The sequence below is a fragment of the Puma concolor genome, chromosome B4 (assembly GCF_028749965.1).
Source record: "Puma concolor isolate L17-30 chromosome B4, mPumCon1.1.hap2, whole genome shotgun sequence".
Lineage (NCBI taxonomy): Eukaryota > Metazoa > Chordata > Mammalia > Carnivora > Felidae > Puma > Puma concolor.
Window position 1 is genome coordinate 142,871,134 of NC_141673.1, and position 27,010 is coordinate 142,898,143.

At 47.9% G+C, this 27,010-nt stretch overlaps 1 protein-coding gene across 7 annotated transcripts in view; it reads left to right on the forward strand.

The window, feature by feature from the left end:
• Positions 1-27,010, forward strand: part of DIP2C (DIP2 acetate--CoA ligase C (putative)) — a 415,544-nt gene that overhangs the window by 192,795 nt on the left and 195,739 nt on the right. For 5 of the 7 annotated variants that reach the window (XM_086715073.1, XM_086715079.1, XM_086715074.1 and 2 more), the window contains exons 2-4: positions 13,921-13,992; positions 15,552-15,719; positions 25,454-25,564. In XM_086715073.1, coding sequence (XP_086571199.1) covers positions 13,921-13,992; positions 15,552-15,719; positions 25,454-25,564 — 351 coding nt within the window. The remainder of the gene's footprint in view (positions 1-13,920; positions 13,993-15,551; positions 15,720-25,453; positions 25,565-27,010) is intronic. The other 2 variants (XM_086715076.1, XM_086715075.1) reach the window with 1 other exon arrangement.

Here is a 27,010-nt window from a genome sequence, read left to right on the forward strand (position 1 = left end):
GAAAAAGTTTCACTATAATTTAGATCACAGAGATTTCAGGGTATTTTCTTCTGAATTGGCATCCTGTAGCTTTAGGAACCTATTTTTATTCATCTTTTACTATCTTGGTCCTAACGTGGAAGCTGGTAATGAAATCCTCGCTTTGAGGCAGGATCACTCACTGCATTTCCACCCTAAAACTTCAGGGGAGTCACAACAGGGTGCAGTGTGTGTATCTGGGATGACTAGCCCTTGTCTTTCTGCACGAAGGGAATCTGGAAGCAGCTCTGACCTTGGGGGTGGGAGCACAGACCATCATCCTGCTGATAGCTGTTCTTGTGTGTCTGTTCAAGTGTGGGCTGTATCTTCTCCAGAGCATGTGAACAAATTTCTGCCCAGTGGTGATTTGACCATGATTTCCATACGTCACGGAGACTTGGGGATAAATACTCTCTGTTGTTCACCCTTACTCTGGACAGGCATGCTCTAGTGGGGAAGGCTGGGGTACTCCATCTGTAAACTACAGGGAGTTGAAGGGGAGGCCTTTCCATGAAATTTTCTTTTTTTTTTTTTTAATTTTTTAATGCTTATTCATTTCTGAGAGAGAGAACGAGAATGGGAGGGGCAGAAAAAGAGGGAGACACAGAATCCAAAGCAGGCTCCAGCCTCTGAGCTGTCAGCACAGTGCCCGATGTGGGGCTCAAACTCACGGACCGTGAGATCATGACCTGTGCCGAAGTCAGACGCCCAAGCAACTGAGCCACCCAGGTGCCCCTCCGTGCAGTTGTTTCTTAGCTCACAAAGGTAGGCCAATTTTACCTATTACCCCCAAATAGAAGGAAGTTGCCATGTTCAAGTAGCATGATCAGGAAGCTGTAGTTTAATTCTTGGGTGAAATAATCACTATGTCGATATGCCTTTTGACTTGGCTTTGAAATCAGAATGACATGGAACTTTAGGCTAAGTTCCTGTGATGGGTCCAGACATAAGCTGTTATAGCTACAGAGTTTATCAGGTGTGTAAGAGTCTTTATGAAAACCTTGGCGGGGGGTGGGGGGTGAGAATGGACAGGAAGATTCTTCTCAAAAGGAATTCAAAAGTGTTAGCAGTGCCACCTAATTTTCTGTAGAAGGTCCATCAAAGTGTGGCTCCTTTTCCAGTTTAACAGGAGGTTAAGAGCTGGAGAAATACTTCTGAATGTTGCTGAAATTGCGTTTTCTCTTTCACCTTGTGTGTAAACTGTGGGTTTCCAGGTGGTTGCTGGGGGCTCGCGGGGGTAGTCAGGTGGTGCCGTGAATGGAGGACACCTAGTGGTTTTCTTCAGGCTGGTACACTGCATGCCTTGTAGCCTGTGATGCTGTCTCCACTTTTCATAGGAATTCTGTCTTGTTTTTAAGATTAACATATAGTAAAACTAATTGGTGCCCAGATCTGTGCGTTTCATGGTGCTTATTTCGCAAGCTTTTGATCCACCATGTTGACGTGTCTGTTCATGTCTTTGCCAGGTTCTTAATCAGGATGCTGTCTGTCCTTTGTTAGAGGTGTGGTTTGAAAATACTTTCTCCCAGTCACTAGCTTAGTGTTCATTCTCTGAAGAGTACCTTTTTCAGAACAAATTTTTAAATTTTGATGAAGTCCACTTCATTATTTTTTTATGGCTCATATTCTTTGTTTAACCCAAAGTTATGTGGATTCTCCCCTGTGTTCTCTTCTAAAATTTTAGTTTTGTAAATACATTTAGCTCTGTCGTCTATTTTGAGTTATTTGAGGGTTAGGTTGAGATGACGATGATTCTTTTTTTGCATATAGATACCAGTTACTCCAGCCATGTTGAAAAGACCATCCTTTCCCTATTTAATTCATTTTGCACCCTTGTCAAAAAGCATTTAGACGTGTGTGTGGTCACATTGTTTTGATTTTTGTAAGTTTGTGATAAATATGGTAGCATGAAACCTCCAACTTTATTCTCATTTTTTTGCTATTCTGGTTTCTTTGACTTTTCATATATCTTGTAGAATTGGGTATATCTAAAAGAATTCTGCTAGGATTTTAGTTTGATCATGTTAAATGTATCCATTAATTTGGAGAGAACTGGCATCTTTATGTTCATGGACATGGTATGTCTCTTAATTTGTATGGATCTTCTCTGATTTCTTTCTTCACTGTTTCATACTTGTCAGCATACAGATTCTGTAAAAATCCTACAGATCCTATACATGTTTTGGATGTTTTGTTAGGTTTATACCTAAGTACTTCTCATTTGTATAGCTACTGTAAATGATATGTAAAGGTAAAATGTTTTTAAAAATTCAGTCCCAGATACTCAGTATATATTAATATGATTTGATTTTGTATGTTGTGACCTTGCTAAAGTCAGTTAGTAGGTCTAGCAGTTAATTTCATGGATTCCTTGGGATTTTCTTTGTAGGCTTTTGGTTTTTCTGTTTTCAATTTCTCTGATTTCTGCCCTTTATTATTTCTTTCCCTTCACTTGCTTTGGATCCCCCCCCCCCAACTTTCTTAAGGTAGAAGAAGGGTAGATTAGTGATTTCAGACCTTTCTTTTCAGATATGAACTTTTAATGCCATAAGTGTACTAATCACTATTTTGGCTATATTCCAGAAATTTTGGTTTCCATTTTTGTTCAGTAGGAAATATCTTTGACTCTCATTTGAGAGTTCAAGGTACTTTTGTGTAGTTCATCCAAATCTCATTTTGGCTAGCGATCACGATTAGGATTTGTGCAGGTTTATTTCCAGCATTCCCGCCTGATATTCTCGTGGTCTGTGCCTTGACCAGCCACTAACAGCAGTGGAGCTTGCCAGGGAGGTTGGCTGATGTGTGGAGTGTTGGTGATGTAAAAGTCATTACCGTGTGGGAGTTTGAACTTAAGTGCCATGACGACAGGGATAACAGGGGTCTTCTGGTTTGTATTCTGCTGTTGCCTCATGCCGGGACCAGGACTCGGCACGCAGCAGGCACGTGAGGCTTGTTGTTATGTGTTTGATGGCGTTGTACTTCTTACGTGTTGATCGAGTGTAATTTCACTTTTGTACTTACCCACCCTGGTCTCTGGGCTTATGTCAGCTGCTTTGCTCTAGAAGCTATTTTGCAACATGACCATGTTTTCAAGCCAGTTTTTTTTTTGTTTTTTTTTTAATGTTTATTTCTGAGGCAGAGAGAGCATGAGCGGAGGAGGGGCAGAGAGAGAGGGAGACACAGACTCAGAAGTAGGCTCCAGGCTCTGAGCTGTCAGCACAGAGCCTGACGCGGGGCTCAAACTCATGGACCGCGAGATTGTGACCTGAGCCGAAGTCGGACGCTCAACCGACTGAGCCACCCAGGCGCCCCTCAAGCCATTTTATATGTTGATTTAAGCTTTAGTTACTTGTTATTTTTTCTTATTTTATGTAAAAGGTTTTTTTTGTTTTTTTTTTCTATTTTGTCATTCTGTGTGCTCATCTTTCCTCTATTGGGATGTATGGTGCCAGTGTCTGTTATTTTGTAAAGATTAAAAAGTTAACTTTAATCATGTGTGTAGTCCAATATCCAGCAGAGGTTTGTTGATTCCAGCAGTAAAGCAGAGACCTCAAACAGTTCATCATCAGGTACAGGATTGTATACATTATGCTTTATTATTGGCCTCTTGAATAAAATGTATTATTAATAATTGCCACTTGATCCAAGTTGGGCAGAATGTTTAAAAAGCGCAGTGTTTCCGTGAGTAAAAAGTTTATATTTTCATGGTTCTTTTTATTTAAGTAGGTAGTGGTTCATCAGAATTTTATCATGCACACATTAGGTGCTGGGGCTGTGCAGATGTTTTATTCCCAGCAGTTCAGGATAGTTTTGGTCTTGTTTGCAGGTGGATTTGTGCACCTCAGCGTGTTTTCTGGAGGGACTCTCATAGGTCATCGGTCTCACAAAAAGTATATATCTTTTTTAATGATTACATAAAATTATCCGAATAACTAGTTTATCACACGTGTCTCCTGGCATATCTGCCCTCTTCCTTTTTCCTCCCTGCCTCCAAAATCCTTGAAATTAACAGCAAGACTTTACAGGACTGAGCCATTATTTTAGAAAGCAGGATTAAAAAATATATATACAATTTGAAGATAAAATGATTTAAAAAATCTTGACATATTCTGTCTCTTGACCCCATTTCCCATTATTCGGCCAGATGGGGCAATTTAAGAACGTCATTAGAATCATTAACTTAGTCACTACTTTATTTCCACCTTTAAAAAGTTTCAAAAACTTTTATCTTTGGTCCAGCAAACATTTGGTGATGGGGCCATGTCTCTCTCATGTGCCATCCTCTACCAACTGCTTGGCACATAGTAGGTATTAATACGTGTTTGCTGGACGAATGAATGAGTGAATGGTAATTAAACTCCGGACCCTCTGATGGCATTAGGAAATTCCGAGCTCAGGTGCAGGCCAAAGCTTCAGTGTTACTTTGCTGCTGTTTTAGGTGGGATGCCCTACTGAGCTGTAGATTTCTGCATTTCCTGAAGGTCAGAGTGACTCCTTGGTGTGTTTTATTCAGTCTGAAAGAAGGGGGTGGGTGATGGGGCTCCTTATTTCTAGGGAGGAAGACTGGGCTTGCATCACCATGCCTGTTGTGCGGTGCTCACCGGCATCTCCACGCTCCCTGAAGTGCTCCTGGGGCCTGCAGGTGGGGCGGGTAGGTGTGCTGCAGGGAGTGAGTGTGAGCTCACTTTGGGCCCTAACCTCCGACCCATGGGCAGGTAGCTGTGAGGGGAAGTAGGCCCCTGTGTGTGGATATGCAGAAGGGGGCATGACCTAGCCCAAATGTCCTATAAAAGTTTGTAGGTGGCCTGCACTTGCTGGCAGGTCCCAGTTGTGTTCCCTGAGTCTGAACCTACTTGGGTCCTTTGTGCCCCAAGAGCCCACCTGAGCTGAGAGCTGGCCACTCTCCAGCCATGGCAGCGTCCAGTCCCAGGCCAGCCCTTAGGTCACTTTAAGCTTTAGGGGTTAACGTGTCAATGATTTCTTTAGGATGACAGTGACACTTAGAGAATGACATCTGGACATTGAAGGTGTCCTTGGGACAAGTACTCATTAAATCCCAACAGCCCAGAAAGCAACACAGCTACATAAGTATGCCAAATTAATTTTTGACCAGGGAGCAAAAGCAATTCATTGGGGGAAGGATAAACTTCTCCAAAATCATGTTGGAACAGTTGGATGTCCGTAAGAAAAAAAATCTAGATCTGAATCCCACACTTACACAAAAATCTGCTTAAGGATCATAGATGTGAGTGTAAAATGTGAACCTATGAAACTTATAGCAAAAAATCATAGAAGATCTTCAAGATTTAGGCAAACAGGTTGTAGACTTGAATCTACAAGCACAGTCCCTTCAAAAATTAAGAGAGAAATATTGATGAATTGGATTTCACGAAAATTAAAACCTGCTCTGTGAAAGACGGTTGGACAGACCAGGTACAGATGTGGATAGTATGTGCAACCCACATGCTCAACAACAGACTGGTATTCACAATACATAAAGAACTTTCCAAATTCAACAATGTCACTAGAAATCCAGTGAGAAAATAGGCTAAAGACATGTACAGACACTTCACTAGAGAGGATGTGCTTATGGAAAAAAAAAAACCCACGAAAACAGGCTCGGTATCATTGGGTGTTAGAGAAAAGCAAAGTAAAACCATTTTGAGATGCTGCTGCCTTCCCATCAGACTGGCCCAAGTAAAAATAGCAGTGGCGCCAAACAGGGTGCGCAGTAGCTGTCTCTGGGGACCCTGCTTGGAACCTGTTTCCGCGTTGCCTTGGGTCTCTTTGGCAGGGCACAGGTGGTCAGGTCGCTCACCTCTCTGTGAGCTTCCTCTCGTGACACTGTGTTGGGGCAGACCAGGCGTCCTCTCAGATTGCTTTGCCTTGTTGGTATTGCTACAAAAACAGCCGAGCAGACAACCATAGCTGTAGCGACCCTCAGTGGAGCTGCTTAAATGATTCCGGGAACACTTCAGACCAGACTCTAGGTGAGTGAGGGTGTGTTTATGAAACAGGGAGATAGTACTTTTATGTTTGTGGAAAACTAGGACAGCCTCTCTTTTGGATCCTCGTCTGCTGGGACTCCCGTAACTGATGTGTATAAATAATGGTTCTGAGTTTTGTTTCGGGGACACGATTTTCTGGGTGTTGGGGTTTCTGCACTGGAATGAACTTTTGTATCTACTAATGGGCCTGTTTTCCTCCTGTTGTCTCAGTAATGAAGCCTTTGATAAACTCCATAGTTTTCTCGTTCTCCTTTGGTGCCCACGTAGCCCTTTCCGACCGGGCGCCGAGGGGTGCAGTTCATAACCCCTGCCGGTGCTTGGCCCACACGCCCCGCCTTTGCTGCCTGCTGCGTGCTTGCCACGGGCCACGCCTGAGACCGTCCTGGTCCTAGGAGTGACACGGACATTGTTGGTTCTGTTTGCCCTCTTTCCGCTTCTGCAGAAGGTGTGGACACATTTCATGGTGGGACAGTGGGGGAGCTTCAGAGGATGGGCACCTGACGGTCCTGGCTGGTGCCTTCGGCGGGCCTGCGGGCAAGTGCGGTAGCCAGGTCAGGCCGCCCCTTCACTGGAAGATGAGCAGGAGGGTGGTTACGGGAACCCTGAAGTATAAATGCCTTTATTTGTAAGGTGCCCGGGAAGATCCCGAATCATGGGACGGCCCGTACCTGTCCTTTTCCCTTCTGTGCTTCGTCCCCTCCCAGTCCAAGGTACAGACGCTGTCCCTGTCGTTGGGCGGGAGGCTCACTCATGAGGTCTCCGGGGCTTGGATGGGAGAGGGGGGCCAGCCGGGACCCTGCCCTCAGCTCCTTCTGAATTTCTCGCTGGAAATCATGCAAAATGGTGTCCATCACCCAATCTTACACCTTCCTGCTCTCCCACAGAGAAAGAGTCACAGCATCTAGTAAAACCTGCTTACCTGTGGGACTCGGGATCCACAAGAGTGAGTCCCGTCTGGCAAGTGGGAGCAGCTGTGTCTCAGACTTCTGTGGTCTTTTCGGGAACACTGTTCTTGGAGTGTGAGACTGTTTCCTCCTTTTCTGAGGGAAGGATCTCTGAATCTCAGAAAATACCAAGAAAGGACGCTTGTTTAATGTATTTATAGCAAGTGATCACAGCAAGTTAAATGTTCTGGACTGACCGGGCAGGAGGGAGGCCCTGCGGCCAGAGATCAAAGCAGCCTCACACTTACAAAGCCTCCCTCACCTGCACAGCAGACCTACAGCATCCTAAGAATTTGACAGGTTCTTTTGGGATTCTTGAAGAGCCCTGGTGTCCTGTCCGGCTGGGGGGGTGCTGGTACAGGGCCCCCTTTACACCTGCAGCTTGGTTGCATATCGGCTGCGGGGCCGGGCAGACGCCTCTTGTGTGGTTTGGAATAGAACGGGCTTCCAACGGGTTATTTTCTTTAAACCTTCATACAGTTGGAGTTCCTGACAAACCAAAAAAGGCAGCTACAGGGGACACATGATAATATTTGACAACAAAAAGTAAAACCTTAAGTGATAATATCTGAGACCTTATTGGCTAGGATTAGGATTTTATCACAGTGGCACATTTATGATATTTGTCTTTCTGGTCATGGCATTAGCTGAATGCCTTACGGAAGTTTCTGGTCATTCACATAAACATAAAAATACCAATTGTGTTAATTGGTAGTTCTTCAGAGTCTTTTCCCATCATACTGAGTGTTTAAATAGGCCTTGGTGATTTTGCATTCATACAGAAGGGACTGTCTTCACCCCAATCACCTTACTTAAAATGCCCTATGGAATTCAAGTTTCTGAACTTTACACTGGAAGTGTGGCTTCCATCTTAGAAAACTTGGGGGCAGTGAAAGCAGCCCTGCATCTAGATGGCGTCAGAGGAAGCGTCGTGGCTGTGGGGTGTGTGTTGGCAGGACATGGGGCCACACTCTGTGAGGACGTACGGGCCCCGCCAGGGGGCTTGGTGTCCACCCTGAGCGCGGTGACCAGCCTTCCATATGCTGAGTACTGCGGTCCCATGGCTGTGTTGCCCTTTTAGTGAGGACAGTCACTGGGCTGGAGGTCGTGGGCTGCAAGTGGCTGTCCAGACGACGTGGGACTGTTGGCCCCGGTGGCGGTGGCGGAGAGAGGAGAAGCAAGTGGACGCTTTAGAGGGCGTGATGTTGCGTTTCCTCAGTGTTTCTGCTTCTGTAAACGGCCTGTCTTTGGCCTTCTCTCCTGGGACGGTCCTTTTATGGCTGCCTGCTGCCTGTTGGCCGCATGCTAGTGAGCTGAGCAGGTGCTTGAAGGCCTTCCGGGGTGGGAACGCTGCCTGGGCACCCCAGTGTCCCTCACAGTATGAACGGGTCACAGATCACGGAAAGTGTTTGTGGGGCTAAAAGTACCTTCTCCCATCTGCTGGTGCTCACTGAGACCTTTCCCGTCCCTTGTATTTGACCTTTTCCACTGCAGTAGAAGGTAGTAGGTATTATTATTTTTTTAAATTTTTTTAATCTTTATTTTTGAGAGAGAGAGAGAGAGAGAGAGAGTGTGTGTGGGGGGGAGGGGCACAGAGAGAGGGAGACACAGAATCCAAACCAGGCTCCAGGCTCTGAGCTGTCAGCACAGAGCCCAACATAGGGCTCAAACCCACAAACCGTGAGATCATGACCTGAGCTGAAGTCGGATGCCCAACTGACTGCACCACCTAGGTGCCCCAAAGGTAGTAGATATTATTACCGGTATTTTATAAAAGAGAGGTGAGGCCTGGGGAAGTAAACTGACCCTGCAGGGCCCCCACCTGTGTTCAGGGACAGAAGGGGTCCCGGGTCTGTGTGCTCCCACCACCTTGGACAGGCGGGTGCAAGCACGGACGCCAGTCTCAGTCTCTTTCTGCAGAAAGAAAAGCTCAGCACAGAGTGGCTAACACGCCTCCAGCAGCCGGGCCGGGGGGAGAGTGCCTTCCAGGGTGCTCCTGATACCTTATAAAGCCATCGGCCTAGGAGAGGGATGTTAGGAAGGTTCCTGACAGCTGTAAAATTCCAAACATGGGAATGATTGCTTTGTTACATAAGCATTCGTTCCAGCTTCAGATGAAGAATCAAAGTCCTAATGCTGGGAATGGAAACCATCCCATTAGGCTGGTCTGTTTACTCTGATCCCAGCCTGGCTCTGTGGCCTGAGTCTCGCTCCTAGGGAGCATCCTGTCACCTTGAGATGTCTTGGTGGTCCAGGCTCCCCCTTCCCAGCCAGGCATCACAGGGCCAGTGGCTCTGCACAGACCCTCGTAGGGCCTGAGTGTATGGTGCGAGGCTGGGTCGGAAAGATGGGGGCCTGCAGTGTCTCCTTCAGCCCTGCATTTGCTTGGCTTCTTTTCAAGGACTTGGGGGTTCACCTGAAACTCTGGGCTACGATGGTAATAAGAGGATGCTTCCTTTGGGGAAGGTGAGAAAGGTCTCTGCTCAGTATTGCTCAGCTATGTATTGGTAGTTTTGCCTTACTTGGCTTTTCGTTTTAGGTTCAGAACTTGTCTGCAAATCTTTTTTTTTTTTTTTTTTTTTTTTTGGTAACGAAAGACATAACTTCAATTTCTTATGAAACTTTAAGTTTTATCGAGCTTCTTGGAGGATGACAATATGGAAATTTTTGATAAAGTGGGAAGTATTTCAGAAGATCGGTTGCGTTTTCTTCTCACTGAGAAAGGATGATTTCTGCACTTTTGTGTCCTGTGTTCCTACTCCTGAAAGGCAAAAGGCGTTACGTGGACGGGTGTCTTCAACACAGGAGTATGGAAGTATGCCGTTTGGATTTTCTGTGGCAAATACTTGAGCAAGGGTTGGTGTGGCAGGAGGGAGTGGCTCCTCCCAGGGTGGCCCTTCTACTCAGAGTCATGGTTTTACCCTGAAGGCTGCATGCTCACCACAGATCCAGGGTGAGGAGGAGAGAGGAGTGCCCGTGGAGCCTTCGGCCTGGATGATGAGAGAAGGAGAAGCATGTTTTCACGGTGGTGTCGCGTCATGGCACGGATTGTCAGTCGGCTTTGGGCAGAGACTGGGGAGGCGCCCTGGGAGGACAGAGTCGCGTGTGAAGCCAGCCAGCTCGTGTCCATCCTGCGTACCCCTTCATCCTTTTTCCTTCCATCGCTCCATCCATCCTCCTTTCATTGGTCAATCATCTCTCTCCTCTTGCTCCAACTTACGTGTCTTCGTCACCGTATCAGCGCAGAAAAGCTCACTGGCAGAACGTAAGAGCCCCTGGCGAGAAAATCTGCCTGTATGAACTCACAGTGAGAGGTTGCTACAGATTGATGCTAAAGTAGTTGCAGAGTTCAAAGTAACTGGACTTTCTCCATGGAAAAGCGGCAACGTTTTTAGCCCTGATGCTTGGGGCGCCTGAATGACCCTGGGCCCTTGGCACAGACACTGGATCCTTTCGGGGAACACACCCTGAAGCTGTTGTCTCAGACACCCTAATAATGGAGTCATTGAGCATCCCTCTCTGCCTCTTCCCCAAATGATCCCCAAACAGTTAAATAATCACCCTCTGTGTGCCCTGATGATGAGCACAGATTCTGTCCAGCTGTTTATTGGAAGTCACTCTGTGACATTCATGTCCAGTGCTGGCTTGTGTCACTAAACCCACTGACACGCGGTGCCTGTTTGTGAAACAGTGGGTCTGGGGCTCAGCTCTGTAGGACGCTAGTCCTGATGGCATTGCCCGTATTCTGAGGGAGTCACTTGCGTATGTGACAGGAGTAAGCTGGCAGCAGCTATCCAAGGCCTCGTGAGGAAAGCACTACCATGACTCGTGCAGAGTTCTCTGCGGCTGGAGCCCAAGGCCAGGATGGTCCTGCGGGGGGGTGGGGGGGGGGCATGTCGTGGGCAGGTGGCCAGAACACCGACCACGTCTGTGTTGGCTGGAGTGGACGGTTTCAGGTGTGGCTTCGGTGGGAAGTTGTTTGCGATTTGGTCAGAGTTTGTTTTCTTAGATCTGGGGACCTGGGCCAGAAACAGGGGCACCGTTTGTCTGTTTCTCGCCTGTCAAATCAGTAGTTCTCAGGATTAAAGGCTCTTTGGGATGCGTGGGACAGGGGCTGTGGAAACTTGTCTGTCGTGGTAAATCCCTCTGGTGTGGGCCGTGCGGTCCGGGCTGTGGTGCACACAGGGGGTGCAGCTGTGTGCCAGGAAAGCGTTGTGTGCAAAAACAGTCTGCAAGCTGGATTTGTCGTTTGCCGCCCCATTTAGATGAAGTTATTTAATGAAAAGTGTCTCTCTTTCCACGCCTGTAGGTTTTAAGAGCTGGTAGCAACCTGGGGTCTCTGAGAGTGGTATCTGGAATCCCCTGTGAGCCGGGTGCTTGTGAGCATGATTTCATAGTGGGGCTGGAGCGAATCACCTGCTCAGAAGCACTGATTCCTCCCACCATCCAGCCCCTTCCGAGCTGGGCCAGGAACCTGGGTAGAGATGCTCTGGAGAACAACACTGACGTCTTCTGACTTCATGAAGAGTGAAGAGTGTGTTTTCACCTGGAAAGGGCTTATTTTCCTTGAGGCCTAAAGTCTTAATAATGGGAGCTTCCTGAAGTAACACAGAGTTAAAACTGAGTTTCCTTGTGGTTGGTCTCTGCCGACAATTAGGTGCAGACTTCCTTCCCCCACACATAGATGTTCATCTGAGAAGTTTCTGAAACTTGAGCTGAATTTTGGGTACAGAACACACCATGAAAGGTGCTGGCCTACCCTGCTGGGACTCAGGTGTAGGACCCTGCAGAGTACAGGTAAACAGCAGGTGTCTACCTCGTACTCAGGGGGCTGTGTGTGCGGTGTTCCCAGCTGTACACCCTCACCTGTGCCTTCCTCTTCCTGTCCCTGATTTCATCTCCCCTCCCCTCCCTTGCAGGGAGCAGACGGGCTCTGAGTCTGGGAAGGGCTGACATGAGCCACGGCGGATGCAGGAGCTGTAAATTACAAGGGAACTGGCTTCCTCGATGGCGTTCTTTTCAGAGAACGTTGGGGAAGCATGCGTGGTGAGGGACAGGGAACCCAGGGGCTGAGAGAAGGCGTGGTGGTCCTGCTGTCCTGTCATCTAAGTGGGGGGGGGGGCTCCTCCTTGTCTGTGAGCAGGACTGGGAGCTTCAACCTTGTCCCCTGGGGCTTGACTGCTTTTCTTATTCTGCCCTCAGGCAGATTGATGTGAAGCAGCCTGGAGGGCCTGGTTCCCCATGGACCACCCTCCCCCTCCTCGGCCGCTGTGGTCCTACCTTGACCACACAGCTTCCAGGCATCGCTGGGATTCCTTCTACAGATTGGTTTTATCCCGTGTTTCCAAAGCCAGATGGCTCCTTGCCTTTAATGTTTGTTTGTTTTTTTAAGTTTATTTATTTATTTTGAGAGAGAGAGTGAGTGCTCGGGCACACAAGCAGGGGAGGGACAGAGAGAGGGAGAAAAGGAGAGAGAGAATCCCAAGCAGCACTGTCAGCCCAAAGTTTGATTCGTGGCTCCAACTCCAGAACCGCGAGATCATGACCTAAATCGAAATCAAGTGTCAGATGCTTAACTGACTGAGCCACGCTGGTGCCCCTCGTCTTTAACGTTTAAGAGGCGTGGTAGTCGTGGGCAGAAATCAGAAGGCATGGCCCATGACTGCCACTTCTCAGCCAGTATCCTAATTCGGTAACTTACTCTGTTTTCCTGGTAAATCACAAACATGCTCCAGAGTGTGTATGTGCACACGGGATGTTTTGGTTGTTGAGATTTTAGACAGCCTTTTAAAACGGGGGACTTGATGGAGCGTCTCCAGAAGCAACTGAGCAGACTTGGTGCTTAACTGTGTTATGTGTGCAGCCATAGCACATACACCTCAGGGCCGCAGACCGTCTGTGTGTCGACAGTGGCTGCTGACACGCCGTCAGCATTGGAAGTGCTCATCGTGGATGGTGGGATACGTTTTCCAGAAACTTTGGTTGTTTAAAAACTAGGTGTGTGTTTCACCTGGCACACAGCCTGCAAAGTGAGCTGTGAGTTTGTCGGGTCGGTCACGGGCAGTCTTTATAGAGGGTGCTCGTGGTTTGCTCAGATTCGGTGAGCATATGTCACTAGGAAAAGCAAATTCACCAATTTGTGTATGACTCATAACTTCTCATTTGCTGTATTTTTATTAAAACTTGAGTTTTTAAGCTCTTCTGGGAATGATGGCTTGTTCCGAATATTAGGAAAAAATAATCACAAAACGTTCAGGGGCAAACCCAGCATTTTGTGTGTGTTAGTGCTTCCACTTTGTCCTTGGAACTCCGCATTTGGGGAAAAGGTCAGCATGGTGAGCCCCCCTTCTCTTCTGTGTGTGAACCTGTGGCTTTAAAATTTTAATTTATGCTTTAAGGATAAGCACCTTGCTTGCATACTTTGGATTTTTGTAGGTCCCACATTTTCTTGCTCTGTTTTATCTCATGTTTCATCTGGTCTGAGTCATTTATTTCATAAACACCCTAGCAGTTGAGTGTCTGTGGGACCAACAAGCAGGTCAGTCAGTGGAGGAAAATACTAATCAGCAATGGTTTTGGTGGACATCTGTCCCCAGCGTAGATGCCTACAGTTTCCTGTTGGCTAAGCTATTGGGAGCCGGGTAGACTGGGGGCCTTTCTGCTCGGCCCATGTGAATAAAGTCACAAGACTCACTCTGGGCCCAGTCAGAGCCGGAACCTTGTGAGAAGGGTCTGGGACAAATGTGAGCCTAGCGAGGATTTTTATGTGTCTTAGATGACTCTGTGAGGGTGGGGAGGGCCAAGGTGAATGACATATGGTGCTTTCTCCTTTGAATTATAAGTACAAGGCAAACAAGACACAAAGGAGGTAACTTGCAACGTCTTAGAGTCCAGTGAGTGACCCGCTCGTCACTGAGACCATGCTGAATGCCTCTTTCCTTCTCTTACAGGTGACATCACCCAAAAAGGATATGAAAAGAAGAGGTCAAAACTAATTGGAGCCTACCTGCCCCAGCCTCCGAGTACGTACCTTCCATGAGTACATAAAGCGTCTAATTTTAAGAGTTAAGTGTGACATGAGAGAGAAACTGCTGAGTGCAGACCCTTCCTCTAGCCCAACTTGCACGAAAGTCACACTTCTGATGTGCGGGCCACGTCAAACTCTTCTGTGTGGTTGCTCATGTTTCGTGGATACAGGGGGGCACACGTGACTTTTCTATAAATGTGTGCAATAAATTTAGTAGGTATTTCATCAAGAATATGTTGATTACTCTAAAATGCTTATTGTAACCATAAAAATACGAACATTATGATGTAAACATAACTTTCGGTTTAGTGAGTTAAAAATTATTGCTATTGATTATAGTTTATATTAAGCCAAGGTTTTTGTTGGTGTCACAGGGGGGCAGATCTAGAATCTAGAAACTGAATAACATCCTGCCTGGGATTATGAAATGGTAAAGGTTGGGTGTGTTCTGAAATGTGATTGTAAAATGCTGCAGATCTTCCCCTGAAGTACAAAGTCTGTTTCACTCAGGTGTTTCCTGTGCGGAGGTTTGTAGAATCTCTGTGCACTTGAGATGCATTCTGCACATTTCAGGGAAAAGAAAATGCTACCAGGCTGGAGTTCCAACACGTTAGTTCTGATGGAGGTGTGGTTCAGTCAGAGGTGACCTTGAAAATCGGCTAGGCTTTAGGAATGGTTCCAGGCTGACCCAAGTCCTCAAGAATAAAGGATAGCAACCTAAATCTCGAAGGTGCTTCCTGAACTCCTAGTTTTCACTGTTGAAACAACATGTGTAAAGCCCAGTGAGAGGTTCAGATCTGCAGGTGCACACAGCGTACAGACCCCTGCTCTGCCCCTCTGCTCTCCAGGCTATGACATGTCCAGCTGGTGTTCCGTTAGCTTGGCAAGGGGCGCGTCCCACAGAGCACGTTCCAGGGAACTGAATTCGTGTGTTGAGTCTCCATTGTGTTTGTAGTTTTGTTTTGATTCTGTGTATTTTTCTTTCCTTCCTTGATACTTAAGAAGATAATGTAAAGGTGGGCGTGTTGTGTTGGCCTGACTTAGCCGATGGGCTGGATTTTCCTGTTGTCTGGCTCATGGAAGGAAGAAGCTCGGTTCTATTCAGTGAATTAAAAACGAATCTGATTTCTGGCTGGCTGACACCCATGTGTGAGAGGCTTTCACAGTAGATGTGGGCAGATGGCCAGACGGTTTTCTAACAGAACCGCCAAGCTGTTGGCCGTTTCCTTGGCCCGTCCTTGTGAATTCCTTTCTGCAGGAGGCGCCTCCACGTTTTGGAGGAGGGCTGCTCGGGGGCAGATGTGGGCTCTTGACATTGTTGGGTTTTAATTCCTGTGACGGTGCCGCCCGTCCCCAGAAGGCATTCTTGAGCCGCGGTGGTGCAGAGGACCTGGTTGACCCGTGTTGGCTGGGCGTTGAGGGTGGCCCTGTGTTGCGTGGTCCTTTGGTGTTCTTTGTGCCGTTCTGCATGGGGTCGGCAGCTCTGCTCAGTGCTGTAACAAATTTTAAAAAAACTAAAGTTTGCATTAATTAGTTTTTTTCAACTTGTTACAGCAGCGAATGGAGCTGCCGTGGTCCGGTGTAGACTGCAGCACAGTGAAGGAGCCCCGGGAAGAGCGCTGCACTCCGGCAACATCGGGGTGTGTGACATCCGAGAAGCCGCGGTCAGAGAGCGGGCGGCCAGCACCGCGGGGAACCGGCCGCTGTTTTACTTTCGCTTCGGTGAGCGCACTCCACTGAGACCCGGAGGGGGGCCTCCGGGGCCGGCCTCCCCCTGCCGCCGCCGTGCACACCCAGTGTGGGGGACCGGAGCCGCGTGCAGGCTCAGGTGGGGCTCCGGGCTTGAGCCCCAGCCTCCAGGCGAGCTCCTGTGACTCAGCCAGGGCCCCACCGCCCCTCGGTCACAGAGCTTGTCACGATCCCCGGACCCTGATTGTCCCGCTGCCTCAGGGCCCAGTTCTGAGTCTTTCCTGTGAAAATATAATGCCGTGTTTTACAATCCTATTTTCGCAGTTGGAGCACCATTTACAAAACACTAGAGAAAGAAGAATGCGTGACAAATCATAAAATTCTAGTTGAAATGGTTGGTCCTCCGCCACCCTATGTCCCTGGCCTCAGCGAGGGTGTGCTGGGCCATTCTGGCCCTGAGCTCTGCTTGGGGGCGAGTTTGCCCTGCAGCACTGTCAGGTTTCCAGGGGCACCATGCCACTGGGAAATAGGAAAACCGAGCCAGTGATCCTCGAGTATATACTCAGAGGTAATGGGCCTATTCAGAGGCCGGAGTTACTTCAGTGGGCAATATTTTGAATATGAGAAGCCCCAAATTTGAGTTCAGTGCATCTTTTAGTAGAAAAAGAAAACAAACGTTTGTAAGCTTTAAGTTTACCCTTAGGGTTTAATCCCAAATAAAAGCCATTATTTGAAAATCAGGAAGAAATAGAGAAATTTAGTGTTGCGTTGGCCCTAGGGTCTCAGAAGAGGCCTTGGCTGTGGCTCCTGCCCCTCTTCTCTGGACCAGCTTGGGGACAGAGGCGGGGAGTGGGTGGAGGAGTTGGCTCTAGCTGCGGGGCCCACATCACGGTTTACGTAAGCCGCGGGCGCCTGACCACAACGTGGGGAGGCAGCACCTGTCTGGGGCCGCTGCTCTGGGTGCCTGGGTCCCCCACCTCCCATACCCCCAGGGAAGGGAAGGCAGGTCCCCCCATGGTTCTAAGCTCGGGAGACCAGGTTCCCTGTCAGTTTTGCAGTTTTCTCTGCTCATCTTTGTTTCTGAGAAACTGCTGGGGTGAGCAGTTGTTCATTATGTGGAACTTTGGGGAAGTAGCATGGAAAGAAGCAGCTTCTCAGAGTGTTATTCCTTGACGAGCTCAGTCTGAGAAGTCATTCTTTTGGGGTAGGATCTCATGAAAAGCATGTTGTTTGTAGTGACCCTAACCCACCCTCTGCTTTTTTACAAGGGGATTTGTGTTTTGATGAAGTTTTTTTTTTTTTTTTTTACACATTATTTTTACTTACCAGAGAAAATATTAACACTTCTGTAAAGTATGCTACAAATATTCCTAAGATGTGGTTTGAGACGCACAGTTCTGAATCAGAATGGCTTGTGCAGGCATCCAGCATCTGAGCCCTGGTGCCAGAGTCTGGGGACTGTGCTCCCTACACAGGCTGCTTCCTGGTCCCGTCTGCCCAGGAGACAACTGTGTTTTTGGGGAGCAGTGTTGAGCACTGCCTTAAATCCAGATGAGAAAAAGTGTGCCAGAAGCTAGAAGGAAAGATGAAAATTGTGTGTTTGATGAAGGGTCAGAAAGAATACGTTAAAGATCATTTGCAAGGTGGGGCGCCTGGGTGGCGCAGTCGGTTAAGCGTCCGACTTCAGCCAGGTCACGATCTCGCGGTCCGGGAGTTCGAGCCCCGCGTCGGGCTCTGGGCTGATGGCTCGGAGCCTGGAGCCTGTTTCCGATTCTGTGTCTCCCTCTCTCTCTGCCCCTCCCCCGTTCATGCTCTGTCTCTCTCTGTCCCAAAAATAAATAAAAAAACATTGAAAAAAAAATTTTTAAAAAAAAAGATCATTTGCAAGGAGAAAATCTTAAGACATACCCATTTGGTACTAGTGCTCCGTTATGTAGCACCTCTTTCACTCATTCCTAAACCTGAAGAAACTTAAAAAACGGGAGAAAACTCCACTGTACCAGTCTCTTCAGGCATATCTTCTATCACTGAGTCTTCACGGCCCCTGTGACAAGGCCATGGGGACGTAAAGTAGTAAAATTCCGGTTACCCATAAGTAGTGAAACTTTCTCAACCAGATACAGTTCCTCTTTCTAATAACGTGTATGTTAGCTGGATTTTACTTTCCTTGGGACCGTCCGGGCATATTTCCCAGTGGTGAGTGGTTTATGTGGGTCTGGTCTACTCTGTGCCCAGCCTGCCTTTCCTTAAGTGGCTCAATTATGAGGATTTCCCGTGACTGCGTGGTTGTGGAAATCTGGGTGAATTCTGATAATGAGAACAGGGAGCTAGTCTGTCTGCTGCTTTCCTGCTCCCTGGGAATCGGCCGTGGGACCCGCATGAATGGCCCCCTCACAGGGGGGACCTCTCTCGGTTAGGTTAACGGTACCCCGTTTGCTCCTACCAGAGACGGCGGATGGCCATGCGCAGGGTGTAGCCGGGTCTGGGTCAGGAGGGCCTGGCACACGGCAGTCCCAGCTGCTCTTCAGCTCCACGCACCTTCCTGCTGCCGGACTCTGTCTGACGGTCACCCGTTTCCAAGGCCGGCTTTCTGCATGTGCCGGTGCCCCTCTGCCTGCATCTGCGCATCATTTGAAGCTCATGTCAGCTGTCACTTCTGCAAGGATCCCTGGGGTTAGAACAGGCCCCTGAACGGCATCCTACTTCTGAAATGATTACGAAGCTGTAGGTTGGTGGTGGTTCAATATGAGATGATTCCACCCCCGCCAGGATGAATGAGCAGCCATCCGCACGTTACAGGCCATTTGCTGGGGGGCAGGCCACCTATACAACCACGCAGGTAGCAGGCAGGGCCCTGCCGCGTGTCCTCCTGGCCACAGACCACATGTGGCAGGGAAGCAAATGCGTCTGGCAGGTGCTGGTGCTCAGTGGGTCTTGGGGAGCCCAGCTGAGGGCAGAGCTGGCGGCCAGTGTGGTGCTTAGCTCTGTACGATGCCTCGAACATCCAGACAAATGGACCTGTTAGTGCCGTAGCTGTCTCGTATCTGTGAGCACAGTTCTATTTGATTTCCAGTTTGGGTACATTTAAGTGGTAAACGGTGACACGTAGTGCTCTCCTTGTTTCCATACCTTAGTGGTTAAAGAATAACACGATTTGGGGCCTCTGCACACTAGTCAGTTGAATTGTGTCTTATTATTATCGTGAATCCTGGATTTCAGCTCAACAACCCCGGTGTTGAGAGCTTCAACTGCAGACCCACCATCCTGACGACAGGCCTGTGTGGAGGCAGCTGTATCTGAAACCCAGCTAATGAGGAGTCTGCTGGGTTTGCAGGTTTGTGAAGAAGTCTCCTGCAAGGGGCAGAGCTCCCAGCTTGTGAATTGTGCAATTTATAGTCTCACAGGAGATGAACTTTCTCGTCCTGTGTTGAAGGATATAGACCGGAGTGTTTTGCCATTGTGTTCCAGAGTCAGAGGATCAAGTGTGCCGGTGCTGTGGTCTCCCTGAGACTGGGGGCGGCCGGTTTTGGTTCTTCACACGAACAACTGCTGTGCTTCTCTGGTGCCCAGTGCACGATTTGGCCCAGGTCGTCTTTCTGTAACAGGAGTTAGAGTCTCCCAAAGTGCATCCCTTGGCCCAGAAGCCATGTTTGCCTGTCCCAACCTGGGCTTCAGGGACACAAGCCTGTCCCTGGGGGCCTGCTCAACTGAGTCATGCTGTGCCATTTGTTGACGATGGGTGGGGTGTAAGCTGCAGGGTCAACTCCCAGAGGAAAAAAAGGGTATTTAAATCAGGTTGCCTGTCTGACTTAGCATGAATTCTTTCCAGATTGACTTGCAGTAGGAAATAAGTTTCTCTCAACTAGAGGTAAACTACCTGTGTCTTGGGGAAGCCATCCATGATCTTGATCTTGGGACACAATTTGTTGCTGTCATTTGCTTGAGAAGTACTCTTGTTTTGTCACACAGAGTTGTTGGTTTGGTCAGATGGGCTTCCCGTTATGTTTAGTGGTGGTTTACCAGCCGGATTTTTCCTCCCCAGTTACCAGTGGTTACAGCAGCAAAGCCGCCCCTGGAGCTTGAGCAGAGCTGGTGGCAGGATCTCTGATCATTCACCCGAGCAGCTGGAGATGCGTCCCCTCTGGAACTGGCTCGTGTGGGTTTTTGCAAAGAGCATGTGAGGTGTCTGAGAAACGCACATATTTGAAGCCCTGCTCCTGACTTTGCACGCTCCGTCCTTCCTGAGCTTCTCTTACCCGATGGGCAGAGGCCGAGAGTTTGGGTGCACTTAAAACTCCCTAAAGTTCCAGATCTTCTGCACTTTTCCACATTATGATATCTAATCAAATTAAAACACATCAACAAGAATATTGTAGCAAATTCATACTGATTTTTGGCAAGGACTTCTGTTTTGAGGGGTAGAAACAACAGTGGCAGAAACATAAGACCTCGGGCTGATGGTTGGGGCAGGTGTTCAGGTGACAGAATTTGTCTTTCTGTGCTGTGTTCTCATCTGAGTCAATACAAAGCAGATGTAGTAAATTTCTTACCCGTATGTGCAATGATTGTACTGGTTATTTTCTGGCAAAGGCTTGATTGCACTTGTTTTAGAAGTAAGTGCTGTTTTTTGAGAGTATAATTAGGTACTAGAAGAGTAGGGGACAACCCAGAAATTGTTCTGGTGCAGACTTGAAATCTGGAAAAGCCCTCAGCAATTTTACCAGGTTCCTGAAGAAGGATCTGTGTGTGTCAGAGCCCCGTGTGTGGCGGGCTCTGCTAGGTGCTGGGATCCACAGGCACTGTCTGCCAGGGGACAGGGCCAGAGAGGTGTCCGTTCCAGCAAGGGTCCTGGGGGATGTCACAGGTGACCGTGTCCATGTCTGCACCCCAACATGCATGGGAGCTGAGGTGGCAGCTGAGGGATTTGTCCAGTTGTGCATGTGGTAAGAGTCAGACCAGAGTCTGGATCAAGGTCTTCTGGTTTTGACTCCCACATACGTTTTTCTTCAAGTCCTCTTCTGTGTATCTTTCATGATTTCTTTTGAAAATATGTTGAAAACCAAGATTTATCAGTGTCTTCTTTTCCTTGCTGTCTGGAAAAGTCTTGATGTTTTCTGGAACATTTGCCATCCTGAATGACCCCGTGTTGTCTACACCACAGGTCTCCTGGCCCGTGGCACATGGTGCGTCAGAGTGCTGGAGCCCCGATGGCCATATTTCCAGGTTACTGTGGGGATTGTTGTGGTTTCTGGTGTCTGGTTGCCTGTAGTGATGATGCATTCCCTGCGTGTATTTGAGGGTCTGGAATTGGTGGGTTGTTGGCGTGACAGAACTGCGTTGTCAAGAATTTTCTTCAGTGAGTCCTTTCCTTTGTTCATCATGTGTTGGAAGTGGCGTGGCTGAAGGTCAGGGGCCTGGAGGCCGGGTCCCTCTCTCCCATCCTGGCCGCCCCTCTCCTCCCCCCCTTAGGCTACTAGGGTTCCTTCCTCTGATGAGTCGTACTTGGCGTCCCTTTGCAACTCTCGAGGAAAACCAAAATCTCATGGTCATGGCTGAACTGAAGCCTTGCAGGAGCCTTGCGAGGACCCGCACATGCTGTGAAAACATCCCATGTTGGTTAAGGAACATCACTGAGCCCCTCCTGCGGGCCAGGGGCCATTCGGCCCAGGGAGGAGAGGAGCCCACAGACATCCTAGCTCCTGACCGCAGCCTCCTGAGTAAGAAGACGAAGACCGCATTGTTGTCAGATGACCTCATAGCTCTCAGTGGCCTGGATGTAACTCCTGGGCAGCACTGTGTCCTGAGAAGATCACTGGTGGACGAGTAGTCTGGCAGTGAGATCATGAAAGCACTTCTTGGTGGCTTCAAGGTACCAGCTAGATTCAGCCATGTGACAAATGGCCATTGTATCAAGAGTGCAGCACCAAGCAGCACACAGCCTCTGCCACGAGGACCCAGCCACCAGCGCGTTGTTGTGAGCCTGGTGTGCTGGCGGGGTGGATCTCGAGAGGAAGAGAGAGAGAGAGCGAGATCCCTGGTGTGGGGGGGCACCCATCTCAAGAGAAGGGGCAGCTACCCGAGAACATTCATGTGCTACTTGAAAGTGTCGTGGCTGTGTACAGATGGGAAACCGAGGCCCAGGGTCACAGTGATGGGTATCCGAGAGGATGTTCAGTTCACATGGGACCTGATGCTTAGTAAGTGCCTGGGAGATAGCTCCTCTCCATCCCTGTCATGTTTTCATTTTACCCCCTGAGATTTGTGTGTTTCTGGAGGGTTACCCCACCTCCCATGAGACGGCTCACCTTCCAGTGACGTCTCTCAGATCCGACTCAGGCATCCTGTTGTAGGCACTCTGGTTGGTCTGTGCTTTTCCTGAGAGCTGGTTTCCAGTTGTGGTGTGAACATGGGCCCTCGGCTAGCTGTGTGCTGAGCTCTGTGTGTTTGAGTAATGATTCGTGTACTCACTTTATGGAATTCAACAGGAAGGACCCTCAGTTACTACCTCTGGGTCCTCCTGTGGTGACACGTTGGAAATTCTGATTTCAATTGCAGATTTGACTGATGGCTTCTTCCCATCAGAACATACCTTGACGGTACTTCAGATTTCATTCGCAGTGAGGCCAGATTAAAATTAATGGTGGGTATGCACATGCCACGCTAATATTTCAGTTTGTTTTAAATGCTCTGTTGCCAGTGACCTGTTGAAGCTGTTTTTCTTTTATCAAAATAACTCATTCCTCTTAAAACTTGTAAGCTGTGAACTTCAGCCTGTGAAGCCTGTAAACGTGCACAGTGTTTGCATGCGAAATTGGTTGAAGACAGATGTGCACCTCTGTGGACAGGCGGGCACTGGTCTGTGTCCCGTGACTGCATTTCCCAGAAGTACGTGGCCACCTGGGGACCCGAGCGGGGTGAAAGTTAATTCCAGGAAGCGTGTTTGAATGCACTAGGTCTGTGGCATGGCTGAAATTGAACGCCAGACTTGGATATATGCATAAATCAGGCACTGTTTGACCTCAGCGGCTTGAATATGCACATTTAGCTCTGCTTCCTGGAACTGCACTAAGATGTCTGTAAACGGATGAAGTGTCATCCACAGGACGAAAGAGTGGGAGAGTCCATGACAGGGTTTTATGATCTCTGGGGTTGATGACGAGGGTGCCAAGTTTAGCAGCGGGGAGGAAGTGACAAGTGACGGCTCTGGTTTCATGGGCACCATGAGGGAGGGAGGGGGTAGGCTTAGCGCCTTGGAACCAGGTGGTCCACGTCTTCCCCACTCCCCCAGAGATGTTCGTTCTCTGGAGAAATGGAACTGAGAACCTCTGGAGTTGGCGTACCAGGCAGTGCCGAACTGGAGCATGTGCCCTGGAGGGTGAGAACAGCTTCAGCCCCAAATGACAAATGCTTCTGTGTTGACAGGTGTCTCACAAGACGGGGGACTGGGGAGGGCTCTTCTTTGGGTAAATGGAACAGCTCAGATAAAAGATCTGCTGCAGGTAGATACGGTGATAACCTCACCACAGAAGACACAGGCTTGCAACTCCTTTGGTGGCAGGAAAGAAAAAGTTGTGGAAGTAGAGGAGAAAAGAAAAAAACAGATTTTTTGTAAAGAATATACCATCAGAATGGCATGTAACTTAAGAACAATACTTGAGGTAATAATGCATATAACTTAAAATTTTTTTTTTAAATTTTTTGAGAGAGAGAGAGAGAGAGAATGTGAGCGGGCCGGGGGGAAGGGGGTTGGAGAGGCAGAGAGAGAGGGAGACAAGGAATCTGAAGCAGGCTCCAGACTCTCAGCTGTCAGCACAGAGCCTGATGTGGGGCTTGAATTCAAGAACCACAAGATCATGACCTGAGCTGAAGTTGGAGGCTTAACCGACTGAGCCACCCAGGCGCTCCCACGTAACTTTTAAGTAAATCTATTTATACACGTTTTCAAGATTTCAAATTTATACATGATCTTGCTTAGTCTTCTAGGCGAAAGCAAGTTCTGGGAGGCAGGAGTGCTCCCTGGTGGTTATACAGCAGGTGTGGACCAGCCAGCTGGGGTTAGAACAGGAGGGAATCCACCAGGAGGGTCTCTAAGGAAAAAGAAAATCAAACTAAGACTGTTACCAGGTTGTCAGTGATTGCCCTCAGTGAGGAATGCATTGGAAAGATTTTTTCATTTCTGTTGGGATATTTTGAAGGATTTAACAAGTACATTGAAAACCAAGATGATGGAGCCCAAAGATAGATATTAACCGCAGAATAATAAAAGCACGTAAGATTAGAAGGGTATTTGCAGCACACTACTGACTCATGATCCTAATAATGGTGTAGTGACGGCTACACTGGTGTGAAGAAGTCGTGTATTGTCTAAAATGGGTAATTAAGAGGGATTGTTAAAACCATGCTTATAAATATGGATGTAAATGCTAAGTGACCAATTTTCATTATGACTTAATAGTACTCCTTGATGTCATAAATTCTGTGTATCTCTTTAATGAGAATCCAGAGTAGCTTTTTTAGAAAGATGATTTGTAGACTACAACTGGATGAGGTTTGGTAGCTGTGAATTGTTGTGTCGTCAAGAAGTGTCAATACGCCTGCTAGACGAGGAGCTCACAGAACCTCACCAGGCGACTGTGGGCTGGGGTGCTTACGCAGTTCACCGAGTACAGTTAGTCCGTAGTGAGGTTAACCTAACCTGTCATCTACCACAAACATGCCACCAGGAATTAAGGTGCAGAGGGGTGTGCAAGTCTTGATATCAGGGTTGTGAGTTCAAGACTCACATTGGGTGTAGATCCTACTTCAAGAAAAAAGAATTGGGGTGCAGAAATCACCAGCATGAGAGAAGTATTAAATCCCTGATGGAAATAACTCTCGCGGAGCCATCGTGGAAAACCATAAATAGTTTCTGATAAAGCTGCTGTCTCTGGTTTACTTTCTCTGCCAGGTTTTGCCTGGTCCTTTTCTGAAGAAGCAACAATTACTGTTTGCGCAGTGCTCAGAATGTCTTTACTTCTGAACTGTAATGATGAAATATTTCCCGTCAACTTACTTAGTTTTATCTAGACTGTGCTTCTTGCTGCTCTAGTTCCGAAGTCCAACAGGTATCATGGTTGCCAGATTTAGGTCAGCTTTTGACAGATACCTATCAAGTCGTTTTTATCTGACCATTTTATCATTTTAGGTAATTCATCAAAGCCATATTGAAATAAAAAATTTTCAGCTATTCACATCAAATGGAATAAGGTTTCAGAGTTAGAAATTTTGAATGAGCAAAGATGAAAATTTATGCTCAATCCTGGTACCTGAATTGTGGTGTTGATACCCTATAAAATTTATTTCATAGGTAACTTAATGATAAATGTGATTTTAAATTTCCTTGAGAATTAATATAACCCTTCCTGTATGTGTCTTACATAAAGAAAATCACAACTTGATTTGTTGGGCTCTAGTTTTCTTACCCATGTTCTAGAGACTTGAGTCTCTTCACATGACCTAATAGACATTTGTGCTGTAAGGGAGGCTGTGCTGGTGTCTGAAGGCTGTAGTGTCGGGGTATGAGCCTGCCCCTGCCCAGGACACTTCTCCCTTTCCTGTCCGTTGTCCCCAACCTTCCCCACCCCGGCCATGCCCTTGTGAGCTCTAGCTTGGCTGTAGGCATGCAGTGAGTCAGGGCTTTATTCTTCCGAATGATTTACTCTGCAAAGTGGATGAACTTTGACTGCCAAGTAAAGCCTTATCTTACTTTACTGTTTCCCTTAACCCAGGGGTGGATCAAGCTTTGCCTCCTGAGCGCCGGGCTCCAGTCACTCCTGCCTCTTCCACTCGCTATCACCGCCGAAGGTCCTCAGGGTCACGAGATGAGCGCTATCGGTCGGGTAAGGCACCATGCGGCCGTGAGGTCACTGACCCCCTAGTCTGTGATGTGATGCTGAAATGGATGGGTGGGTGGGTGCATGTCTGCAGCAGCTGTGTGGTGATGAGGCAGAGGTGCGGTGTGTTTGAATGTCCTTTGGTTGGTTGTGTGATCATAGCTGGTGACATTCTACCTCATAAACAAATATACCCTCGGGGGTACACATTAAAGCTCAGTAAACAGTGACTCTTTACACATTCTTATAGATACTGTCTGCTATTTAGAAATTAGTGACAATTGAACAGTAATCTCCCGGGAGACAAATTTTGCAGTTTGGTTTTTATTATCTTGGTTCCTAGTATAATTTTTCATTTTAACCTCAGGATTGGTTTTCAAAAAAGTAGTTTTCAAAAAAGAAAATTCTTAAACTTTTCTATGTTCTCTGTTACTTCTTTTGTGTTTTATGGTGCTGTGTCTTAGCAATTCCGTTCTGTTGGAGCCATCACCTGGGTTTGGCTGGCTTGCATTTCTTTCACTAATTTAGCATCAGGAAACTTGCACAGTGATGAATTTTTTAATTATGTTTTGAGAGATTTTTTTCCTGACACCTACACTCCAGTTGCTTTTTCCTGCTTCCCTCACTACAGTTTTTAAGGAAAATTGTCAGTAAGTGTCATTATTCAGGCCACATGTGGATTGCTAATGACAGCAGTTAAAAGATCATGTTTCTGCTTTACTTTCTATTTAGCAGAGCGCTTTCACAGGCTCTGTCTCCTGTGGTTTTTATAACCAACAGGTGACTTACTTATTGCGCCTTCATGTTGCAGACAAGGAATCCGAGGATACGGCACGAGGCAGCTCGGGCAGTTCACCCCAGGGCTGGGCTGGTCGACCACATAAGGCTCTCGGTTCTGTTTCACGCCTCCTCCCAGTAGTGGGGGTGACGGGACGAACCCTCACCCCCCACCCTTTCCTGTACAGAGCTGTCTCCCTGACATCTTGGCTGTACTCCTTCCCAGGAGGGAGGAAGAGGTAGGGCAGATCTTAGGGTATCACTGGTCGTCATCTGCGGAAGAAGAGTGGGCTTGAAAGGCAGCCAATGCTGAGGGCCGCCCCTTTGCCACACACCCCCAGGACGCCTGGATGTGGGGACAGTGTGGGGATGGAATGAAGCGGGAGCTGGTTCTCAACCCCACCTTCTGTTTTCCAGAGATGTGTGAACAGCCAGCATGTGTCAGGAACCCATCCTCATTCTGGTGTCCCAGGCCTCTTTCAGATAGCCGGGAGGGTGGAGGCAGGCACACACGGGCCGTCAGCTTTCTGTGAAATGCTTCAGCTACCTCACTGTCTTAATGCTACTATGTTAGTATTGTACGTGTGTATACAATACGGTACAAGTTATGCGTACAGTAAACACAAGTAGGTTCACATAAACATACACATAGTCACATATAGGGGGGACTCACAG